Genomic DNA, 19,429 nt, shown 5'->3' with positions numbered 1-19,429 from the left:
GGTGTCACTGTCTCTCATCACCCCCAGATGGGACTGTCTAGTTGCAGGAAAAAAAGCTCAGGGCTCCCACTGATTCTGTATCGTGGTGAGTTGTATAATTATTTTATTATATATTACGATGTAATAATAATAGAAATAAAGTACGCAATAAATGTCAGGCATTTGAATCATCCCGAAACCATCCCCCTCACTCCCACCCCATCCATGGAAAAATTGTCTTCCATGAAACTGGTCCCTGGTGCCAAAAAGGTTGGGGACTGCTGCTCTAAATACTAATACTTTTTTTTGTAGCTGGTTTTCATCAAAGAGCTCCTAAATCCATTCTTCTTTGAGTGGCCATTTCCAAATGAAAGGGTGAGCACAGATGTCTAAATTTACGAATCAATGCTCTTCTCCCAGGTTTCATTATTATTTATATGAATATTGAGAGAAGAAAGGAAAAAGGCCACAAACACCAAAATAACAAGAATATTTGTCCTTATATAGAGTCTAGTACATCTCACAGCCTGTTGGTCATTCTAAAGGTGACATTTCCCAACAGCTTTCTGAGCCCTAAAAAAAAATCCCAGGTTTACCTCAGGTGCTTTTGGAGAGGGTTAAAAATGAGCCTTCTACCTTCTGCAGCTTTCCTCTCCCAGGCAAAGCCAACGGAAAAGAAAGTAATAGTAAGTGGGAAAAAAGATAATAAGTCGCTCTAAGCCACATAACTTTTCAAATATTTTATTTTATTTAATTTTTTGAGACAGGGCCTCAATCTGTTGCCCAGGCTGGAATGCAGCGGCTTCGTTAGAGCTCACAGCAACCTCAAACTCCTGGACTCAAGCGATCCTCCTGCCTCAGCCTCCTGAGTAGCTGGACCTACCGATGCGGGCCACAGGCCCGGCCCTGCCCGCCTGGGAGCTCAGCTCTGCGTGGATTTTGAAGTTTTATTCCCTTTCTTTCCAACTGGGGTGGGGATGGAGCGGACAATCTCACTGCTCCCCCCGTCCTGGCCCCTCCCAGGTTCTTCCAGGGTAAGTGGGCAGAGGGCTGGGAGGGTCCTCTCCCGCCGTGGGATTGCACAGAGGGCCGAGTTCCCAGGCCAACGAAAAGGGCCCAGTCCAGGATTGCCAGGCAGAGCCCTCCCCGCTGCCGACACAGCCGTAGGCGCTGGGCCCCGAGCCTAGCAGGGGCGTGTCCCCGCGCTCACCTGCCATTGGCCAGGTGGGGCCGCGGGCGGCGGGCAGCGCCCGCACTGGAAGTGCCGAGCCAGTGGCTGCGGAGCCGGGCGAGCCTCAGCATGGTGGACAGCGTGTACCGGACTCGCTCCCTGGGGGTGGCAGCCGAAGGGCTCCCGGACCAGTACGCGGACGGGGAGGCGGCGCGCGTGTGGCAGCTCTACATCGGCGACACCCGCAGCCGCACCGCCGAGTACAAGGCATGGCTGCTCGGGCTGCTGCGCCAGCACGGCTGCCAGCGGGTGCTCGACGTGGCCTGCGGCACCGGGTGAGCACGCGTGGGGGGTCAAGGGCAGGGGGGACCCGGGTCTGGCTCAGCCGGGGCCGCCCCACCACAGAACCGCGGCCGGGCACGTCGGGGCAGCCTTCGCCGGCCCGGGGCGGGTGGGACGCCAGGGCCAGGGACCGGTGCCTGCGGGGCAGAACGGGCACTGTGAGTGCCCGGGCGAGGCAGCCGGGGCAAGGGGCCGAGGAGGGTGAGCGTGAGAGAGGGTGTGGGCAGAGAAGTGAGGGGTCACGGGGCTTCCGGGCCAGAGACAGGCTCCTTGGATCCCGGCTCCAGTATGGTTCCTCCTGTGATGGCCTTGGGGGGCCTTAACAGTTAACATTTGCTCAACATTTGCACATGCCAACCCTGATACGTCAGTTTTTCAAACCCTCACGAAACCCCATGAGGTAAGGAGTGGCGTTTCCTATACCGTATTGGGGAAATTAGGCCTGAGAGAAATAAAAGTCCCCAGTCCAGTGGAGAGGAGATACGACCCAGGTTGGTTAGGGTCTGTCCCATGCTCTAAACCACCGTGTGATAGTGCCTCCTGTCCACAAGTTACTTAACTTCTAGGAGCCTCAGTTTACCTGTCTATTAAATGGGAATAACACCATTTACCTTGCAGAGTTGCCAGGAGGATTAATGCACATTTGTAGAGGGCCTGGCTCTGAAAAGGTGCTTTAAAAACAGTTGCTATGTGGTGATAGGAAACAGATTTGTGAGGTTATCTGAGGTCAGTGGAGAGGGCCTGGGGAGAGGAAGCAGAGGAATGGACTCAGGAGACTTGAGACAGAAGGGTCCCTCTCTGCCTCTCATCCCCGGCCCCACCCAGGGTGGACTCCATCATGCTGGTGGAAGAGGGCTTCAGTGTGACAAGTGTGGATGCCAGTGACAAGATGCTGAAGTATGCACTTCAAGAGCGCTGGAACCGGCGGCACGAGCCCGCTTTCGACAAGTGGGGTATGCAGGTCCACCCCGGCCTCCCAGCCCAGCCACCAGGAACACTGTTCACTACCTTGGGCTCCTTTAGATGTGGGGTGAGGATTGAGGTGTTTTGTTTTCCTCAGGGAGACAGCAAAATTACTGTCATTTCCCTGAAAAGTGAGGCTCTGGCACTAGGTGTGAGGGGCAAGTTTTAACTGTGTTTATAGTGTCCTGTTCCTCCCCTAATAAAAACCCACAAACACAGAGCTCTCCTTCCCAACCATGGCTCCCTCCTCCCCTGACCCCCTCTTTCCTCCTCCCCCTCTCTGGACGGGGAGTCCCTGTGTGTCCTGAGGAAGAAACTGAGGTAGGACTGCACTTGGTGGGCAGGGTGCTATGGGTACCATGGTGCCACCCTGATTCCTCTTCCCCTTCCTGGCCCCCAGTCATTGAAGAAGCCAATTGGATGACTCTGAACAAAGATGTGCCCCAGCCAGCAGAGGGTGGCTTTGATGCTGTCATCTGCCTTGGAAACAGTTTTTCCCACTTGCCCGACTGCAAAGGTGAGAGGGGATGTGGCCTTGGGCACGGCCCTCGCCTTGAGCTATACCCCTTGCCACAGACCCCTGGGCCCCTGCTCTCTGCCAAAGCAGACTCTGCCTTTTTCCTTTCTCTGCCTTGGCTCTGGCACCCCTGGGGATGAGAGAGGTGGGAGGGAGACTGGAGCTGGGGGCTCTGAGCAGACAGAGCCTTTCTGCCCCTGCCTGGAGCTCAGGGGACCAGAGTGAGCACCAGCTGGCGCTGAAGAACATTGCAAGCATGGTGCGCTCAGGGGGCCTGCTGATCATTGATCATCGCAACTATGACTACATCCTCAGCTCAGGCTGTGCACCCCCAGGGAAGAACATCTACTACAAGGTGGGCCCACCTGGGGAGGGAGGGTCCAGCGTGGGAGGTGTGACCCTGGGGTCCAGGGCCCCCTGGTGGTTTACAGAGGCTAATGCAGCCTGCATCACCACTTACAGAGTGACTTGACCAAGGACATCACAACCTCAGTGCTGACAGTGAACAATAAAGCCCACATGGTGACCCTGGACTACACGGTGCAGGTGCCCAGGACTGGCCAGGATGGTTCTCCTGGCTTGAGGTACCGCCTGCCCAGGCAGGGGTGAGGTGGTGGTGGTGGGAGCTGGGGCCATCAGTCCTCATGGTTGGCCCGGGGCTCTGTTGCAGCAAGTTCCGGCTCTCCTACTACCCGCACCGTCTGGCATCCTTCACGGAGTTGCTCCGAGCAGCCTTCGGGGGCAAGTGCCAGCACAGCATCCTGGGTGACTTCAAGCCTTACGAGCCAGGCCAAGCCTACATTCCCTGCTACTTCATCCACGTGCTCAAGAGGACAGATTGAGCGTGCCCTCAGCTCCCACCACCCTCTGCCCAGGCACTTCCAGCTCCGTCTGGGAGATGGGAACCAGCAGCTTCTAGAGCAGACCACAGCCGGAGCACAGGGATGTGGGCTCAGGCAAACAGAGGGTAGACAATATAGTCCGTGCCTTTTCAGTTCTGGCATGCCCTGTGTTTGTGTCAGAAAGATCAGGCTGTCACAGTGCCCACCCCTGCCCTCTCTGACGGCTTACTCCTCCCACAACCCTGTTCCTCCCCACTCCACTCTTTCACACCACACCAGCAGGGGGAGGCAAACACTTTATTTTTAGCCATGGAACTGGCCCCCTCAGGGCTCAATCCCCAGAAGCCCAGGCTCCAGCCCTCCTCCTGACCAGATGGGCCTTCGTCTTAGACCTGGCCTGGAAGGAGGGGCAAGAAGGCAGGAGATGCCTCTTGAGCCCTCGCTGGGCTCTCGATGCCACTCTGCACCCGGGGGGCTCTCCTGGAGGGAGGAGGTAGCCTTCAGGTGGGTGGGCAGCAGCCTGAGGAAGAGCCTTTCTCTCTCAGGTCTCTGTGTGGGGCTAGCTGGGTACCTTTAGGCATTGTGGGCAGGGTCCCTGACCGCAGGAGCTCCTAGCAGGCAGCAAACTTGCACTGGATGCGCTTGTACCGGAGCAGCTCCTGCTCACTGACCGAGGGCTGCAGCCGGGCAGCGGCGTGCAGCAGGTCCTCCATGGTGAGCAGCAGTGCTGAGCTCCCAGGCTCCAGCCCTGGAAGTGATAAGGGGGAGGTAAGGCCAGAGTCCCATTCCAACTGGGAACAGAGGCTGTGGTCCATGTCTAGGCAGGGAGAACCCTGGGAAAGCATCTTCCTGCTCAGAATCCCCCAGGTGTCAATAGTCCTTCCTCTGAAATCTAGAACCAGGCTTGTCTCCCACTAGTTTTTCAGGGTCTTGCTACATTGCCCAGGCTGGCCTGAAAGTCCTGGGCTCTAGCAATCCTTCTCAGGCTCCAGAGTTTCTGGGACTACAGGCACACCCAGCTCCCTACTAGCTTGTTGGATGACCTCTGGGGCTGGCAAGTGGCTCACCTTCCTCCAGATCATGAACCCTGCGTTTGAGGGCAGCTGTCATGGCATCGGAGCAGAGAGAGTAGAGGTCCGCGCCTGTCAGCTGGGGAGGGCAGCAATCCAGCACGTTCACCAGGCTCACAGAGGGCTCTAGCTTGAATCTGTTGTAGGGGTACGGGAAAAGAGCAATTAGAGCTGGCATCGCCACCTCCCTCGAGAGCCATCACTGAGCAGCTCGTCCTGCAGGTTGCACAAATCCCCTAACCCTCCCAAGGCCCTAGCTCTGTGGGGGTCTTCCTCTGCCAAGGCATACTTGCGTGTGATGGCGCTCAGAACACGTAGCTGGGAGGCCCGGTCCTCACTCGCCCCCACAAACACCAGCTTGTCAAATCTTCAGAGAGATGGGCGGGGATAAGTGTCAGGGAGCCCAGCCAGGAGGGTGAAGGAGACACAGAATGGGGATGGAGGGACAAGCCCAAATGGGCCTGGTGGAGGTGAGAGGTACAGGGGGGCCCACCTGCCAGGTCGCAGGAGGGCAGGGTCCAGGAGGTCTGGTCTGTTGGTGGCTCCGATCACAAAGACATCCTGAGTGCTGTGAAGCCCATCCAGCTCAGCCAGGAGCTGAGACACCACCCTGTAGAGGAGGAAGTGAAGGTGAGAGAGTCCTTGGTCCACCCTCACCTTTTGTGCCTGCCTGTGGGGCTCCTCCTTACAGGCTGTCTCAGCAGGGCCCTCTGCTCGGCTGTGCCCTGCGTACCCCTCCACGTAGGCCCCCATTCTCCTCAGTGTTCCCTGCCCAACTTCATGGTCCCTTTGGCTTCCATTATATTATCTCAGAACTGGAAGAGCAGGAACTTCCATCTGTGGGCTCTAGTCTGAAGACTGCTGTGACCTGTGTCACATCCCTTGTAATCTGGACCCCAGACTCCACTCCACTCAGACCCCCACCTGTCCATCACCCCTCCAGAGTCTCCACTTCGCCCCCGGTTGGGGGCCAGGGAGTCCAGTTCATCGAAGAAGATAATGCATGGAGCTGCAGCCCGGGCCCTGGCAAACACTGGAGACAGAGAGGCCCACAGGAGAGGGAAGCTCGGGAGCATCTGAAGTCAGGGGAGAGGGGAGAGGGGAACGGGGGTCTGACAGTTTAGCACTGGCACTCCAGTACTAGATCCGGCGGGACAGGAACCTGACTTGTGGAGAGGAGGACTAGGAATGACTGAGCAGCCTAGGGGTGGAGGGGACACAGGGACCATTGGGGTTGCTCACTCACCTTCCCGCACGTTCTCCTCACTTTGGCCCACGTACATGTTGATGAGCTCTGGCCCCTTCACGCTGAGTGAGAGGACGTGGGAAGGTCAGACACACACACACTCAACCTCTCGGGCAGCCCCTCCCGCTCCCCAGCCTGCTGCCGCCCCTGATCCACCCAGCATCCCTTCCAGCGCCCCCAGGCCACCTGAGGAAGGTAAGGCTGCACTCAGTGGCTACTGCCTTGGCCAGGAGGGTCTTGCCAGTGCCAGGGGGCCCGTGGAGCAGAAGGCCCGAGCGTCTCAAGCCCAGGCTCAGCAGCTCAGGGTGCTCCAGAGGGAGCTGAATGGTCTCCAAAATCTCCTTCTTCACCTCCTGCAGCCCGCCCACATCATGCCAGGACACCGAGGGGATCTAGGAGATGGAAAGTGTGAGGTTGGCATACGCTGGGGGAGGGAACTCCTATCCCACCTCCAAGGACTTGGAGTGGCCACCTTGGGGGCTCCAATGGCCTGGGAGTGAGCTGTCTGCAGTTGCTCTAGCGCCTGCCCAAAGTCCTCAGCCAGGAGGGGAAAGCCAGCAGCACACAGCTCCCCCTCATCCTCCTCGCTCAGGCTGCCCGCCAAACTGCAAAGAGAAACACAGGGAGGCCTCTGGAGGACCTCACGTGAGGCGTCCTCCCCACCGCAGTCCCAGTCTCCTTTCCTCATCAGCCAGCCATCCACATACACGTCCTCTTGCTGCCTTTCCCCTCCTGTACTCAACTCCCTTACCCTGAGTTCTTGATCCTGGTGCAGGCTGCGCGGCTGCTGTGGGTCAGAAGGGCACAGAGATCCCCTACCACGAAGCCCTAGGGAATCAGGAAAGGACACATGAGCAGGGTACAGTAGGCAGGAACCCTCTGGGGACTGGTCCCCAAGCTGGAGCAGAAGCCCAGTGTTGATGCCTTGGGGGTTTCTACCCTCACTTGCAGGGCAGCAGGACTGAGTTCCTGTGACAAAGGCCCTGTGATGTCCCAGGGAGGCCTGGTACCCCGATACTCACTGAGCACCGCCTCGCCAGCTGTGCCAGGTTCACCTCTTGGCCCAGGGGAAGGTGGGCAGTGAGGGCCCGCAGGACGCGGAGCCGCTGCCCCTCGGACAGCACAGGCACCTCCAGCTCGTGCGGAAATGCCGTCTGCACGTCAGCAGGCAGGTCCTGGGCCTGGCTCGTCGTGGCCACAACCATCAGGGGAGGGCAGCTGCAGACAGAGGGGTAGGCACTGAGCGCGGCGACGTGGCTGGTGGTTCCCGAGCACTGCCTTGTCCCGAGAGAGGTGCAGAGGGCAGGGGAGGGGAGCGTGCTGGGTTGGGATAGGGAGATGAGCACCCTCCCCCGTTCCTGCATGGGGGTCCCTGGGAATACCTTGAGAGGGGTCCTGTGTTTCCCCCTCACATGAGGAGCTCATCGAGGGCAGAGGGTGTGCTTTCTTATTAACTGAGTGTTCTCTAAGAAATACTAGGCCATATCCTCCTCCCTCAGGATCCCCCTCAGACCCTAGCTCAGGGCCGTCTAAAAGGCAGCCAACTGGGCGGTGGGTGTCTGAGAAGCCATTGCAGGGTGTGGGGGGAAGACGGGACTGCGAGGCTGAAGAGACGTAGGAGGGCTGAGCTCTGCCCCTTTAACAGGCCCGGTCCTGTATAAATACCTGCTGAGGGGGTCCTCGCTGAGGAGGAGGTGGCGCAGCGTGGCCACCACACGGGCATCCTCACCCAGCCCATCGCGGTCCCGACCTAGAAGGTCCACGGCCGTCAGCAAGAGGACCGCAGGCCGGCAGCGGCGGGCCCGGGAGAAGGCGGCCTGCAGCTTTGTCTCCATAGCTGCGCTACTGTCTGCGCAGAGGCTGGAGCAGGGCACCTGGGGAGGGGTCCCAACAGGCCCGTGAGCAAGGGGTAGGCAGGACGGTGGCAGGAGAACAGGGGAGGAGGAGTCAGAAGAAGATGCAGCCATCTTTTTCTTTGGAGGGCAGGGACAATGGAAGAAGATACACTGGCCAAGTCCCACCTCTTGTCTACCCTACCCCATTCCCTGGACTGTCCACCAAACTCTTCAAAGCCCCTCCTTCTTGAAAGCACCTCTTAGTAGCTGAGCATCACGGGGATGAGTCTGACCCACCGGGCTGAAGTGTTAGGGCCCAGCAGTAGACTGAGGAGGGAGGGGAGAGGGAGGGGAGAGGGAGGGGAGAGGGAGGGGAGAGGTAGGGGAGAGGGAGGGGAGAGGAAGGATCTGAGCTGGGGAGGGGAAGTAGGTGGGGTTCTACTCTCCAGAGACCCTCACCTTCACTAAGTGAAGCCCAAGGCGACCGCAGGCAGCAGCAACTACTGTGGTCTTCCCACTGCCCCGGGGGCCCCGTAGAAGGACGCTGCTAGTTCCTGTCAGTAAAGCACCCCTGCAACCAGAGAACAGATACTTATCTCCTTCATTCTGACCAAACTTTACAGCAGCGGTCCCCGACCTTTTTGGCACCAGGGACCGGTTTCTTGGAAGATCATTTTTCCATGGACCAGGGGCAGGGGGTGGGGATGGTGAGTGATAGGGAGCGAGCGGCTGTAAATACAGATGAAGCTTCATTCACTCCACCCACCTTTCACCTCCTGCTGTGCGGCCCAGTCCTAACAGGCCACAGACCAGTACCAGTCCACGGCCCAGGGCTTGAGGACCACAGCTTTAGAGTGCCCAGTAACACAGGGACTCTTGGGTCTAGAAAGCAAATACCCTGTTTCTCTCTCTTGGAGTCCCCCACTCCCTGCCCTCCTCTGCCAAGCTCAGGGCTGTCTCCACATGGTGAGGCCACATCTCCCACACCACCTCTGATGCTCTCGTAGGGGCAAGGAGCATATCCAACAGCTAGAGACTAATTCCCTTTTGTTATCACTGTGGCCTCAATAAAGCCTTGACTGTTATGTCTGGCCTGGATGGTGCTGAGAGGCATTAGGGAGGGGTCTGTGTCTACACTGGAGTCACTGGTATGGGGAGCTGTGTCCTGCAGGGCCAAGGTGGTGCAGCCCACGATGACCAGTGGGCTCCCTGAGGGGAAGGGCAGTGTCAGAGACAGCTGCCCTTGGTGGAGATTCTTCCTCTAGAGCCGACCTTGGAGGATGGGGGTTATCTCAAGAAAGGAGCCTGGGAATTTGCTTACAGAAAAGAGTGGGCTGGTGGGCTCATTGGACGTACTGGTTTAAGGAAGGTCCTCCTAATCCTGCTCTGGCCAGAGCATCAGGAACTACTCGCCTGGAGCTGCCTCGCCAGGGATGTTCTGACCTGGCTTTTCTCACACCCTGGGGCTGTGGCCTCACTCACCCTGGCTGGAGGCGGGGCTTCAGGACAGCACAGAGCTCGGTCACCAAGGCCTCCAAGCCCGGAGGAGACAAACTGCTCCAGACAGTGAATTCTCCTGAAGGGAGCCTTGGAACGGGGTTCAGGGTCGAACCTACCTGTGAAAGGCAGGAGAAAGCTTTAGTTTCTAAAAATTGTTTCTATCCCCTTCACCAGCTCTACTCCCACCTCTGGGACCTCACCATGTACAAGGACGTATGGGTGGTGTCAGCCAAGTAGGCGCCAGTTGGCCCACCTGGAGCTTCCCCAACTGTTTTCTTCACTTTAAAAAACATCTCCCGCCACCTGTAGGAAAGAGGCCCAATGAACCCCAGATCCAGAGTCTACACACCTGCCCCGCCCAAGGACAAAGTGGCTTTCCCGATCATAGAGGACAAATTCAAGAACAGCACAAACGAGTGCTGACATGGTGGGGGCTAGGAAGGCAGGGGAAAAGGAATGCAGATGGTCTTGCCTATCTCCCTGACTGGATCATACACATTTTGAGGGCAGGAGCTATGCCTGTGTCTCCATATCCCCCATGACAACCATCAGAGAGCTTTGGGGTGTTTCTCCAGGCCTGTGGCCAACCCACCCACTCCAATGGGAGAGGCCACTGCTGCACTAAGTGATGAATCACCTGATCATTTCCGCTGGCTTCAGAATGCAGTCTCTCCCTCAAATGCATACCCAATAATCATTCTCTATTCTGGCTGCATAGTAGAATTATCTGTGAAACTTTAAAAAATCGGCTGGACACAGTGGCTCATGCCTGTAATCCCAGCACTTTGGGAGGCCGAGGGGTGAGGCTCACTTGAGCCAAGGAGTTCAAGACCAGCCTGGGCAATATAGCAAGACCCCAACTCTAAAATAGAAAAAAAATACACAAAAAAATAAAATTTCTCACATATTGTATGATTCCATTCAGTAGATTAGTGGTTGCCAGGGGCTGGGGGAGGGAGGGAAAAGGGAATGACTGCTAATGGGTACAGAATTTCTTTTCGGGGTGATAAAAATTTTCTGGAATTAAACAGTGATATTGGTTGCACAACCTTACGAATACAATAAAACAACTGAATTGTATACTTTAAAAGTATGAATTTTATGTTATGCAAATTATCTCTCGATTTTTAAAATTAACATTTCTTCTTCTTTTGTGGAGTGAAAAAAAAGACTTCACAGGCTCCAGCCTCACCCTGATTCTGCTCCAATAGGTCTGGAGTGGGGCTTAGGCATCTCTATTTTTCAAAATCTCCCCCAGCAATTCTGATGCATAACCAGGCTGTGCAGTCATTGGCTAGTGTCATAGTGTGTTAGCGTTATTCAACCTACTAACAGGGAAAAGGGCTGGTAGCAGGTAGCAGCTGCTAACCCAATTTTCCAGATAAAGAAATGATCAACTATTCCCTTCTTTAATCCTCAGGCAGCAAGCAATGAGAGAGCCAGACTAATCTGGGCCTCTTTAAGGTCCAATCAGGGCACAAAGTCCTTTGCTTACACTGTCCTGTAGTCACAAAGCTGCTCCCTCTGGCAGCAAAGGGAGATGGGAGTGCCTCAAGGTGGGGGGAAGCACACCAGGATAGTGTCATGAAACTCTTGTAAGTATTACAGTTGGCAGTGATTGTGGTAAAAACTAGAACATAAGGAAAACTGTATCTTGCTGTAATTGATTACAAATAAGCAACATGTGGGTCTATAACGTAGCCTCTCAATCGAGCTGGGTATCTTGAGTCAGTGCATATGGTAAGCACTGCATAGGAATGACATGAGGAGCAGCACTGCGGGGGTTAGGAAGATGCCACCTTTTTTGGGGGAGGGTGGTTGGACCACCTCAGTGAGTAAAGGGCCAGAGCTCTGGAACCTATCTGGACATTGCTGAACAACACTGGGTTGTGTTCTGGAGAGCCAGATGGGCGACAGTGGAGCTGGCTCCCATGCAGCCTGGTTTTGGGAAGTGGAGAGGGGAAGAGACTGAAGAGGCTACACCACCAACAGTGCAATTCCCTTCCAGGGATCACAGGAACCTCTGCAGGGCTTCCCAGGGCACCTAAAGCACTCATCTCTATCCGTCCTTGGACCCACCTGCCCCCCCACCCCAACTCTGCTTTCCTAGGGACTTGCTGAGGGGGAAGAACCACATGCTTAGCACCCAGAAGGAAGGCAGGTTTCTACAGGGTTGGGACAGCAGAGGTTCAGGAATAGAACTGGCTTGTTAGTCTGTCTCAGGAGGTCTCAGTACCTAATTTCTTTTGCAAGTACAAAGGGTGGGCATTCTGTAGTATTCCTACAGAAGGCTTGCTCATAGGCATTTGCCAAATTTGAGATGGGGGATGGAGGTGGGAAGTGACTGCTAAGTGCCAGCCTGGCCATTTTCCACTAGACCCCAGTTGTGGACTTAATCTGGGAAACCTCAAAGATGTGCCATGGAGCCTAAATGGGGTTATAAAGGGCACTACCGGCCCTTGATCCGGGCACCACTTCCCTGACACTGGGGGGACTGAGTCCTGGCCAGAACCAAGCTCTGGATATTGACCAAGGATAAATCAGGCACTCCAGATAAGGCATCTGTCTCCTGGCAGAGGACCCAGGCTGGTGTGGCCAGAGACCTTGAACATGAGGGCTCTTAAAGTTGAGTTAGTGCTTCTATCAGTTGTGCTCCCTTTCTAGTAAACCACTATAGGAAATCAGACCAGAACAGAGGGACTGCCTGGGGTACAGGACAGTCCCTCCTCCATTCACATAAGGCCAAAGCAGTCTCTTAATTCTTTGTCTCACCATTTTACATGGGGCCTCTCTGGTCAGAGACAACAGGAGGAGGAGAAAAGCTAGACTCCTTGTCTTGGGTTCTTGGCTCAGTTATGCTCTATTCCCCATTCTCTGTTGAGGATAGGAGAGACAGTAGGCCTCTCAAGGATAGCAGCTATCCCTCCCTCCCGATTTGAGAGAGAGGGTTGAGAAGCAGCTTGTGCACACTTCACCAGTTAGGGCAGAAATCAGAGTCTGTGTATCTTTACATTGAGATATGGCTGGTATGAGTCCTGGCTCAAACAACACAGTGGCTGAGAATGGAAAGGAAGAAATTCCATCTTGGTCTAGGCCATTAAACTATTCTTATTGCTTTACTTTACTTTACTCAGGACCACCGACCAGTTGGAGGATAAACACCTCCCAAAGCCAGCAGGCAGTGGTTCTTAATCTTTCTTTAGTTACACATCTGCTTGGGAACCTGAAGAAGGGATGGACCTTCTCTCCAGAAAAATGTACATGCAAACAACAAAATATTCTTAAGCACAAAATTATTACATACAATGTGGGGGGAGGGATTGTAGAATTCCTGCACCCAGGTTACCAATCCCAGCTGTAGGACAGAAGGCAGCTGCATACCTGGGCAGTTTCTCTGGACTTCCTTCCAGGATCTCTACTTGCCCAACTGTTGGCACACACAGAACGTCCCCTTCCTGGACTACCCTGCAACACAGCAGTGGCCCTGGTCAGCTCACAATGGGAGTCATACGCATGTGCCCCTGCTCACCCCCAACATGCAGACCACTCCTTAGGAGTCTACCGCCCACCAGAGATCCCAAGCAATTCTCCAGGGAACAAGTCAGACCTAGGATGAGCTAGGGGAAATGGCAGAGAGACTAGCAAGGGGGATCAGGGACCAGTGAGGGCAGAGTGGGATCCTGGTTCTTTTGGAGGCCTTTTTAATCAAACAGGTTTCTGTTTGGATTGTCCAAATTCACCACAATGGTCTGCCTGACACATTGAGAGGCCTACCTACAATTTGCCTAAAATGTGGCTTTTAACCAGAACTTCTGGGGTATCTGGATCTAAGGCATGGGACAGGAGAGTAATGAGGGTGAGATGCTATTCTCTTTAAAGGGGTAGGTAGCTAACCTGGGTGTCTGAAAGTGCCGGTAAAGAACATGGTCATAATTCCCATTAGTGCTGTAGTGGGGAGAGGACACAATTTCAATGTGTAACTCTCTGGCAAACGGAGGCCCAGGCAGCAATGAGCAGCTTCCTTTGTCTTCGGGGGCAATGGAGCCTTCCAAGTACCTCTATTAGAGAAATAACCACCACTTTATAAACTTCTCCTAGGAGGCAGGCTCTTCCCTGTCTCTCAGCAGCCAATATAACTACTTTCATCCTCTCCCCTCCCATAATCATAAAGCTTGGAGGAGGCAGGGCCTGAGGTCGCAAAGCTGAATACATCTATCTTCCCTAGAAAACAAACTTCTCCCTCTAACGGGCAGCAGGAAGAGATGTCACCTCCCTTTCTGACTCTGGCTCCAAAAAGTTCCCCAGTAAAGATAACCTTTCTGATACCTTTAACTTGGCCCAGAGCCAGTGAAATGGTAGAGACGTTCATTCCCACAAGTCCTTTGAATGACACCAGGCATCCCTTGAGATTAATATTAGTGGACATTAGTGGGGACACTCTGAAATCAGGCTGTGGGAAAAGGACATGATCTCACTGAAGTTGAAAGGGTTTCTGACATCCCATAGTATTAATTGGCTACTCCAGCACTGCCCAATAGTACCTTCTACAATGATGGAAATGTTCTATATCTACATGTGGCTACTGATGGAATTCCTTAAATGACTACATGTAGTCACTTAAAACGTGACTGAAGTGGCTGGGCACCATGGCTCACACCTGTAATCCCAGCACTTTGGGAGGATCACTTGAGGCCAGGAGTTTTGAGACTACCTTGGGCAATATAGCAAGACCCCATCTCTACAAAATTTTTTTAAAAAATTAGCCAGGTGTGGTGGTGGTGTGTACATGTAGTCCTAGCTACATGGGAGGCTGAGCCAAAAAAAAACCAAAAAAATTTGGCTTAAGCAACCTAAGAACTGAATTTTTTACTTTATTTAGTTTAAAGTGGCTAGTGGATTACATATTGGACAGCACCAGCCTAGACCATATATCTAAGTCCTTAATTAAACATTATACTGTATTTGTCCCCCAAACACAACTGTCTTCTTGAAGTAAAGGCAGAAAACAAAAACTTCTCTTGGATGTATTTAATATTAAAATTAAACACCAGGCTGCAAAGATGATAAAGAGCCCTTTCCTTCAATTTACAATATATAATTGATGATTAGACAGATCATGTAATCATAACCAGACCAAATAAATGCTCTAAGAAAGGTACAAAATGCTATAGGAGGAAGAAGTCATGTTAAATTTGTGGTGGTGAGGCTATGAAAGGCTTTGTGAGGAAGGTGTCATCTTTAGATGGGAACTGAGGGAAAGGATGGCCATTGAGGCCAAGGCCACAGGTTCCCCACCCCTTGATCTGGTAATTTGACTGTGAATCTCACCTTTCATCTGAACAGATGAAAGCTCATGCACCACTACACTAGGGAGGCTTATGACATCTTGATTATAGAGAATCAATAAGGCTAAGAAACATTAAATGAAAAGTCGATGATCATACGAATTAAGGGACCTAAATTCTACAGTTTTCATCTTCCAATTCAGTTAAGACAGAGAAGAGGGCATAAGGAAGAGGAAGCACTTCTGACCTCAGTCCTGTCTCCTACCTGAATTCTGAGCTCTCCCACTTCGAGGGGGTCGCAGCCGAGATTAAAAGCCAGAGTGGCAGGCACAAGCGCCAGTCCGTCAGCGAGGGGCTCTCCCAGCTGCCCAGAGCCAGGTCCCAGCCTTTGAGAGAGGTCCCAGCGAGGTTCTAGGACCTGCACTGTGGCCAAGTGCGGCTGGCAAGTGTCAGACGGCTCTCCGGCCCGGGCCACCCACACCCATTCTCCCTGGAAAAGGCCGAGGCCACGGAGACAACTCCGGCTCACTCCCAGTGAATCTCCAGTCCCTCCCAGAACTCCCTGGAGTCGCCGGACTCCGCCAGAAACCGCAAAGGAGGACACCACGGGTGGGGGTGGGGGCCGGCTGCGGTCCCCAGTCTCGGAGCACGGCCTGGCTCGCCCGCGGAGCTCAGTCACAGCCAGCCGAGTCCCTGGGCCCAGCAGCCCTTGCAACGCCGGCCGCGTCTCCAGGACCCGCGGTCCGGACACTGGCAGGGTTTCTCCGCGCCTCACCAGCAGTTGCCCGACTCGTGGTCCGAGCCCAGGCCCCGACGAGGTGCCAAGCAGCGCCCAGCCCAGCGCCGGGGGCCGCCGCACGGGACGCGCCCGCACCCACGCCCCGGAACCCAGTGCCAGGAGCCGCAGCAGCGCGCGACTAACCAGCAGCTCCGGAGGCCCGGGACCTTGCTCTTCGGTCCCCGCGCCCGGCCCTTCCAGGGCCGCCACTAGCAGCGCTGGCCCTGCCGGGCTCTCCCCTGCAGGCCGCAGGGCCAGCACCATGCCCAGCCCCGCCGCCGGCCACGGGCCCCCAGGCGGCAGCAGCACTGCCAATGGGGGTGTCTCGGTCGGAAAGGGCTCTAGGAGACGCAAGACAGCCAGCGCCATAGTGACAGGAGATCAACGAGAAAGGTGGAGAGTGGCTTCCGGAGCCAGCAAGCCAGACGACTCGGCGGCGCGAGCGCCGTTTCCGCTTCCGCCAGGAGAGCCGAGAGAAAAATAGAGGCGCATCGGGTGCAGCGCGCATGCCCTGAGAGAATGCGCTGCGCCTCGGATTGATCTGGATGGTGCCTCGACGGCATTAACCGCAATCACTGCGGTTGCGTGGCCTTTAGGCATGCCTTCTTTGAACCTCTGTTTACAGGCATTTGCCTTTGCCTTCTAGCGCAGTGTGTCCTCTCAACTCTCTTGCCTGGTATCATGTAATTAACAGTTTATTGACTAATCAATGAACAGTCAGCATGCCCCAGACAACTGGGCCCCGTGCTGGGGGGTGGGAGTGGAATGTTTAGGAAGGAGTCCACTCCTCCGTGGAATTCTGACGTTTCCCCCGTGGGACTGTGGGCACTGAGTTTTGAGGGTTGCAGGGAAGACCGCAGGAGAGAGTGGTAGGATTAGAAAACTGTCTCGGACTTGCTTATGAGTAGGTAGTGGCTGCTGACTGAATTACTACGTGTGATTCGTATACAGGGAGTGCTTGGTGCTGCCACACCTGTTCCAGCACATCTTACACAAAACCGACGTTCCAGCGCTTCTTGTCCTGTTCGTGCCACTCCTACCAATCTTGAGTTGAAGACAGAGCAGTTTCTCTCTTTCATACACCCTCCTACACACACACACACACACACACACACACACACACACCCCAATCCTTGCAAACTGGAGACTCATACACTATTTCTATCCTGGAGGGGGGCAGACGCAGAGCAGGCAGAAGGGTGGGGTTCAAGGCCTATGTCATAAGCACCAAGCCAACAGCCTGATTTTCACCTTTGCTGTTATTAATACTTAGATTCTACCTTTGTCTCCAACCCCACTGCTCTGTACAAGACACTCAGAAAGTGATAGGCCACAATTCCAATTATTAACAATCATTTTCACTTACAATCAACGGATTGGATGGTAGCAATCTCCTCTTTCTGGACCTTGCATTCTCTTCCAGCTAACTGCCCACCTTTCTCCTTTCCTTCACAGCAGAGCATCTTGAGACAGTCTCCTATTTTGTACATTATACATTCCTGAAAATTTGAAAGCGAAATATCTACAAGTTGAATGATTTACATGTTATAAGGTATTTCTTTTTTTCTTTTCTTGTTTTTTTTTTTTTTTTTTAAGAGGCAGGGTCTCGATATTTTGCCCAGACTGGACTTGAACTCCTGGGCTCAGGTGATTCTCCCATTTCATCCTCCTGAGTAGCTGGAACTACAAGAGTACAACAGCACACCTGGCTCTGTTGTATTTCTATCCCCAGAGAGATAAGAAAATATATTTTTTAATGTCTGATTATAGTTCCTGGAGGTACCTCCAGTCCTAAATCTGAAACTGTCCATTCCCACATCTTTAGAACAGCATGCAAGAATATGCCAGCTACTGGGTTCATATGGATGAAAGTTCCCATTTGGTGTTGCTACTATACGTGGCCCTGTTCCCTACCTCTCAGAGGGACCAAGGACTGGCTAGATGATGGCATAGGCCCAAAAAGGATATGCCTGCTTTACACAGTAGCAGGCAAAGCTCTAAGCCTCAGGACTACAGGCTTGAGGTCTTGGGGATGGGTAAATACATCTGGTATCCTACCTGGATTAGCACTCGTACAGACACAAATACTCACCCACAAATAAATGTCCTTTCTTCCCAGGCTTTTCCCCTACCAAATAATGGTTGGCATGCAGTGCACTTTGTGTTACCTTGAAATCACATTAGTCACTGAAAGCCAAATACTACTTCCGTAAGATAGCCAGGATCCTTACATTTCCTGTCTTCACTTCCTTATCTTTTACTCTTCAATCCACTAAAAACTTTCTTCTACTCCTCTGAAGCTTCCCTGGCAAAAATCACCGTTAACCTCCTAACTGCAGAATCAAGGTGATGCTGTTCCATCTTTATCTTAGTCTTTCTCTGACTCTGTTGACCAATCCTCTTGTACTTCCTTTGCCATTATGACACCAGTTTTCCTCTGACATCTTTGATCACTTCCAGAAGTCATCCTCAACTCCTCCCTTTCCATTACTATCCCCCTACAATCTAATGAATCACCACATCCCGTGATCCTGTTGATTCTAGATGTTTCCCACTCCATCCTCTCTTCTCCATCTCCATTGCTCTCCTGGTCAGGGGACCACATGCCTTTCTTTTTAAGACATGGTCTTGCTCTTTAGCCCAGGCCGGAGTGCAGCGGCTATTCACGGGAGCAATCACAGCCCACTGCAGCCTCGAACCCATGAGCTCAAGTGATTCTCTCGCCTCATCCTTCCCAGGAGCGGGCACTATAGGCGCTTGCCACTGCGCCCGGCCACAGGCTTATTCTTTTTTTTTTTTTGAGACAGAGTCTTGCTCTGTTGCCAGGGCTAGGGTGCCCTTGGCATCAGACTAGCTCACAGCAACCTCAAACTCTTGAACTCAAGCGATCCTTCTGCCTCAGGCTGCCGAGTAGTTGGGACTACAGGCATGCGCCACCATGCCTGGCTAATTTATATATATATATTTTTAGTTGTCCAGATCATTTCTATTTTTTAGTAGAGATGGAGAGACGGGGTCTCGCTCTTGCTCAGGCTGGTCTCGAACTCCTGACCTTGAGTGATCCACCCGCCTCGGCCTCCCAGAGTACTAGGATTACAGGTGTGAGCCACCGCACCCGGCCTCACAGGCTTATTCTTGATCCAGTTTCTTCATGTAGTCAATCTGCTACTGGAGTAGCCTGTCTGAAACTTATTCCTCCGTGCTGCCTCTAGGTTCGTGTAATTTATTACCTTGTATGTTAATCATCTGTTTATACAAGTATGTAAACTTCACCAGAGCGCGAACTCCTTGAGGGCCGGAACGCTTATCCATTAGAACATTGGTTTGGGCAGGGTGGTGGATGGATTTGCCGGGGCATTCAACAATAGGGTTGTTTTTCCGCTGCATTCTCAACTGCTCAAATCTAGCTGGTTCCTCAATCCCAGGACATTTGTAGTAGGAGCAGGGACCCTATTCCTAAAGTTGCAACAAACCAGTAATTCTCATCTCATTTCACCCAGGTCCCGGCCCTGCCAGGCTTCCACTTTCTCCTCTGCAAGTTCTGTCCAGGGAAGTAGATGCCCGGGAGGGCTCTTGGGAGTGCTCTACACTAATTTTGCATCTGCAATTAGCGCTACATTACCCCAATGAAGAAAGGTACCCTTCGTTTTAGGGCTTCTTTCCTCCAGTTTGGACTGGGCGGAGTAGCAGCGTGGGCAAAGCGTGACCGCCACTTGAGAAGGAAAGGAAAGGAACAGAGCTCCAAGTGCTTGGAAGAATGGCCGAGGCCGACGCACACCAGATGCTGAAGTGCAGCACTCCTAGCCAAGCTTGGGTTTCCCCTTATCCCCGCCTCCTTCTCTAAGCTCCACCCACTTTCGGGCGGGACCTCCCACTTCAGCCAATTCTGGGAGCCGAACCC

The 19,429-nt window shown here is 53.7% G+C and overlaps 2 protein-coding genes across 5 annotated transcripts; one reads left to right on the top strand and one right to left on the bottom strand.

Moving 5' to 3' along the window:
- The first annotated feature begins 1,157 nt into the window (after nt 1-1,157).
- On the top strand, nt 1,158-3,970 carry GNMT (glycine N-methyltransferase). The gene is made up of 6 exons (XM_012640856.1): nt 1,158-1,485; nt 2,318-2,445; nt 2,856-2,972; nt 3,185-3,327; nt 3,435-3,556; nt 3,643-3,970. Exons 1-6 carry the CDS (start codon nt 1,280-1,282, stop codon nt 3,812-3,814), a joined length of 888 nt encoding a protein of 295 aa, XP_012496310.1. The 5' UTR covers nt 1,158-1,279; the 3' UTR covers nt 3,815-3,970.
- A 2-nt stretch (nt 3,971-3,972) lies between these two features.
- PEX6 (peroxisomal biogenesis factor 6) lies at nt 3,973-16,003 on the bottom strand. 4 transcript variants are annotated; one of them, XM_012640854.1, is made up of 18 exons: nt 15,016-16,003; nt 13,360-13,523; nt 12,847-12,930; nt 9,666-9,768; nt 9,448-9,581; nt 8,425-8,536; nt 7,796-8,004; nt 7,153-7,348; nt 6,882-6,958; nt 6,603-6,735; nt 6,317-6,522; nt 6,131-6,192; nt 5,809-5,917; nt 5,378-5,494; nt 5,174-5,251; nt 4,882-5,021; nt 4,386-4,562; nt 4,003-4,294 (listed from the first exon to the last, which is right to left on the bottom strand). In XM_012640854.1, the coding sequence occupies exons 1-17, from the start codon at nt 15,895-15,897 to the stop codon at nt 4,426-4,428; spliced, it is 2,943 nt and encodes a 980-aa protein (XP_012496308.1). In that variant the 5' UTR covers nt 15,898-16,003; the 3' UTR covers nt 4,003-4,294; nt 4,386-4,425. The 4 variants fall into 4 exon arrangements, 3 of the variants coding, with proteins under 3 accessions (XP_012496306.1, XP_012496308.1, XP_012496309.1); XM_012640852.1 differs by having other exon boundaries at nt 3,973-4,562; XR_001137333.1 differs by having other exon boundaries at nt 3,997-4,562; nt 5,809-5,960.
- Between the last annotated feature and the right edge of the window lie 3,426 nt (nt 16,004-19,429).

This window comes from Propithecus coquereli, unplaced genomic scaffold, assembly GCF_000956105.1.
Source record: "Propithecus coquereli isolate 6110/MARCELLA unplaced genomic scaffold, Pcoq_1.0 Scaffold158, whole genome shotgun sequence".
NCBI lineage: Eukaryota > Metazoa > Chordata > Mammalia > Primates > Indriidae > Propithecus > Propithecus coquereli.
This window is presented reverse-complemented; position numbering and strand designations above follow the sequence as displayed.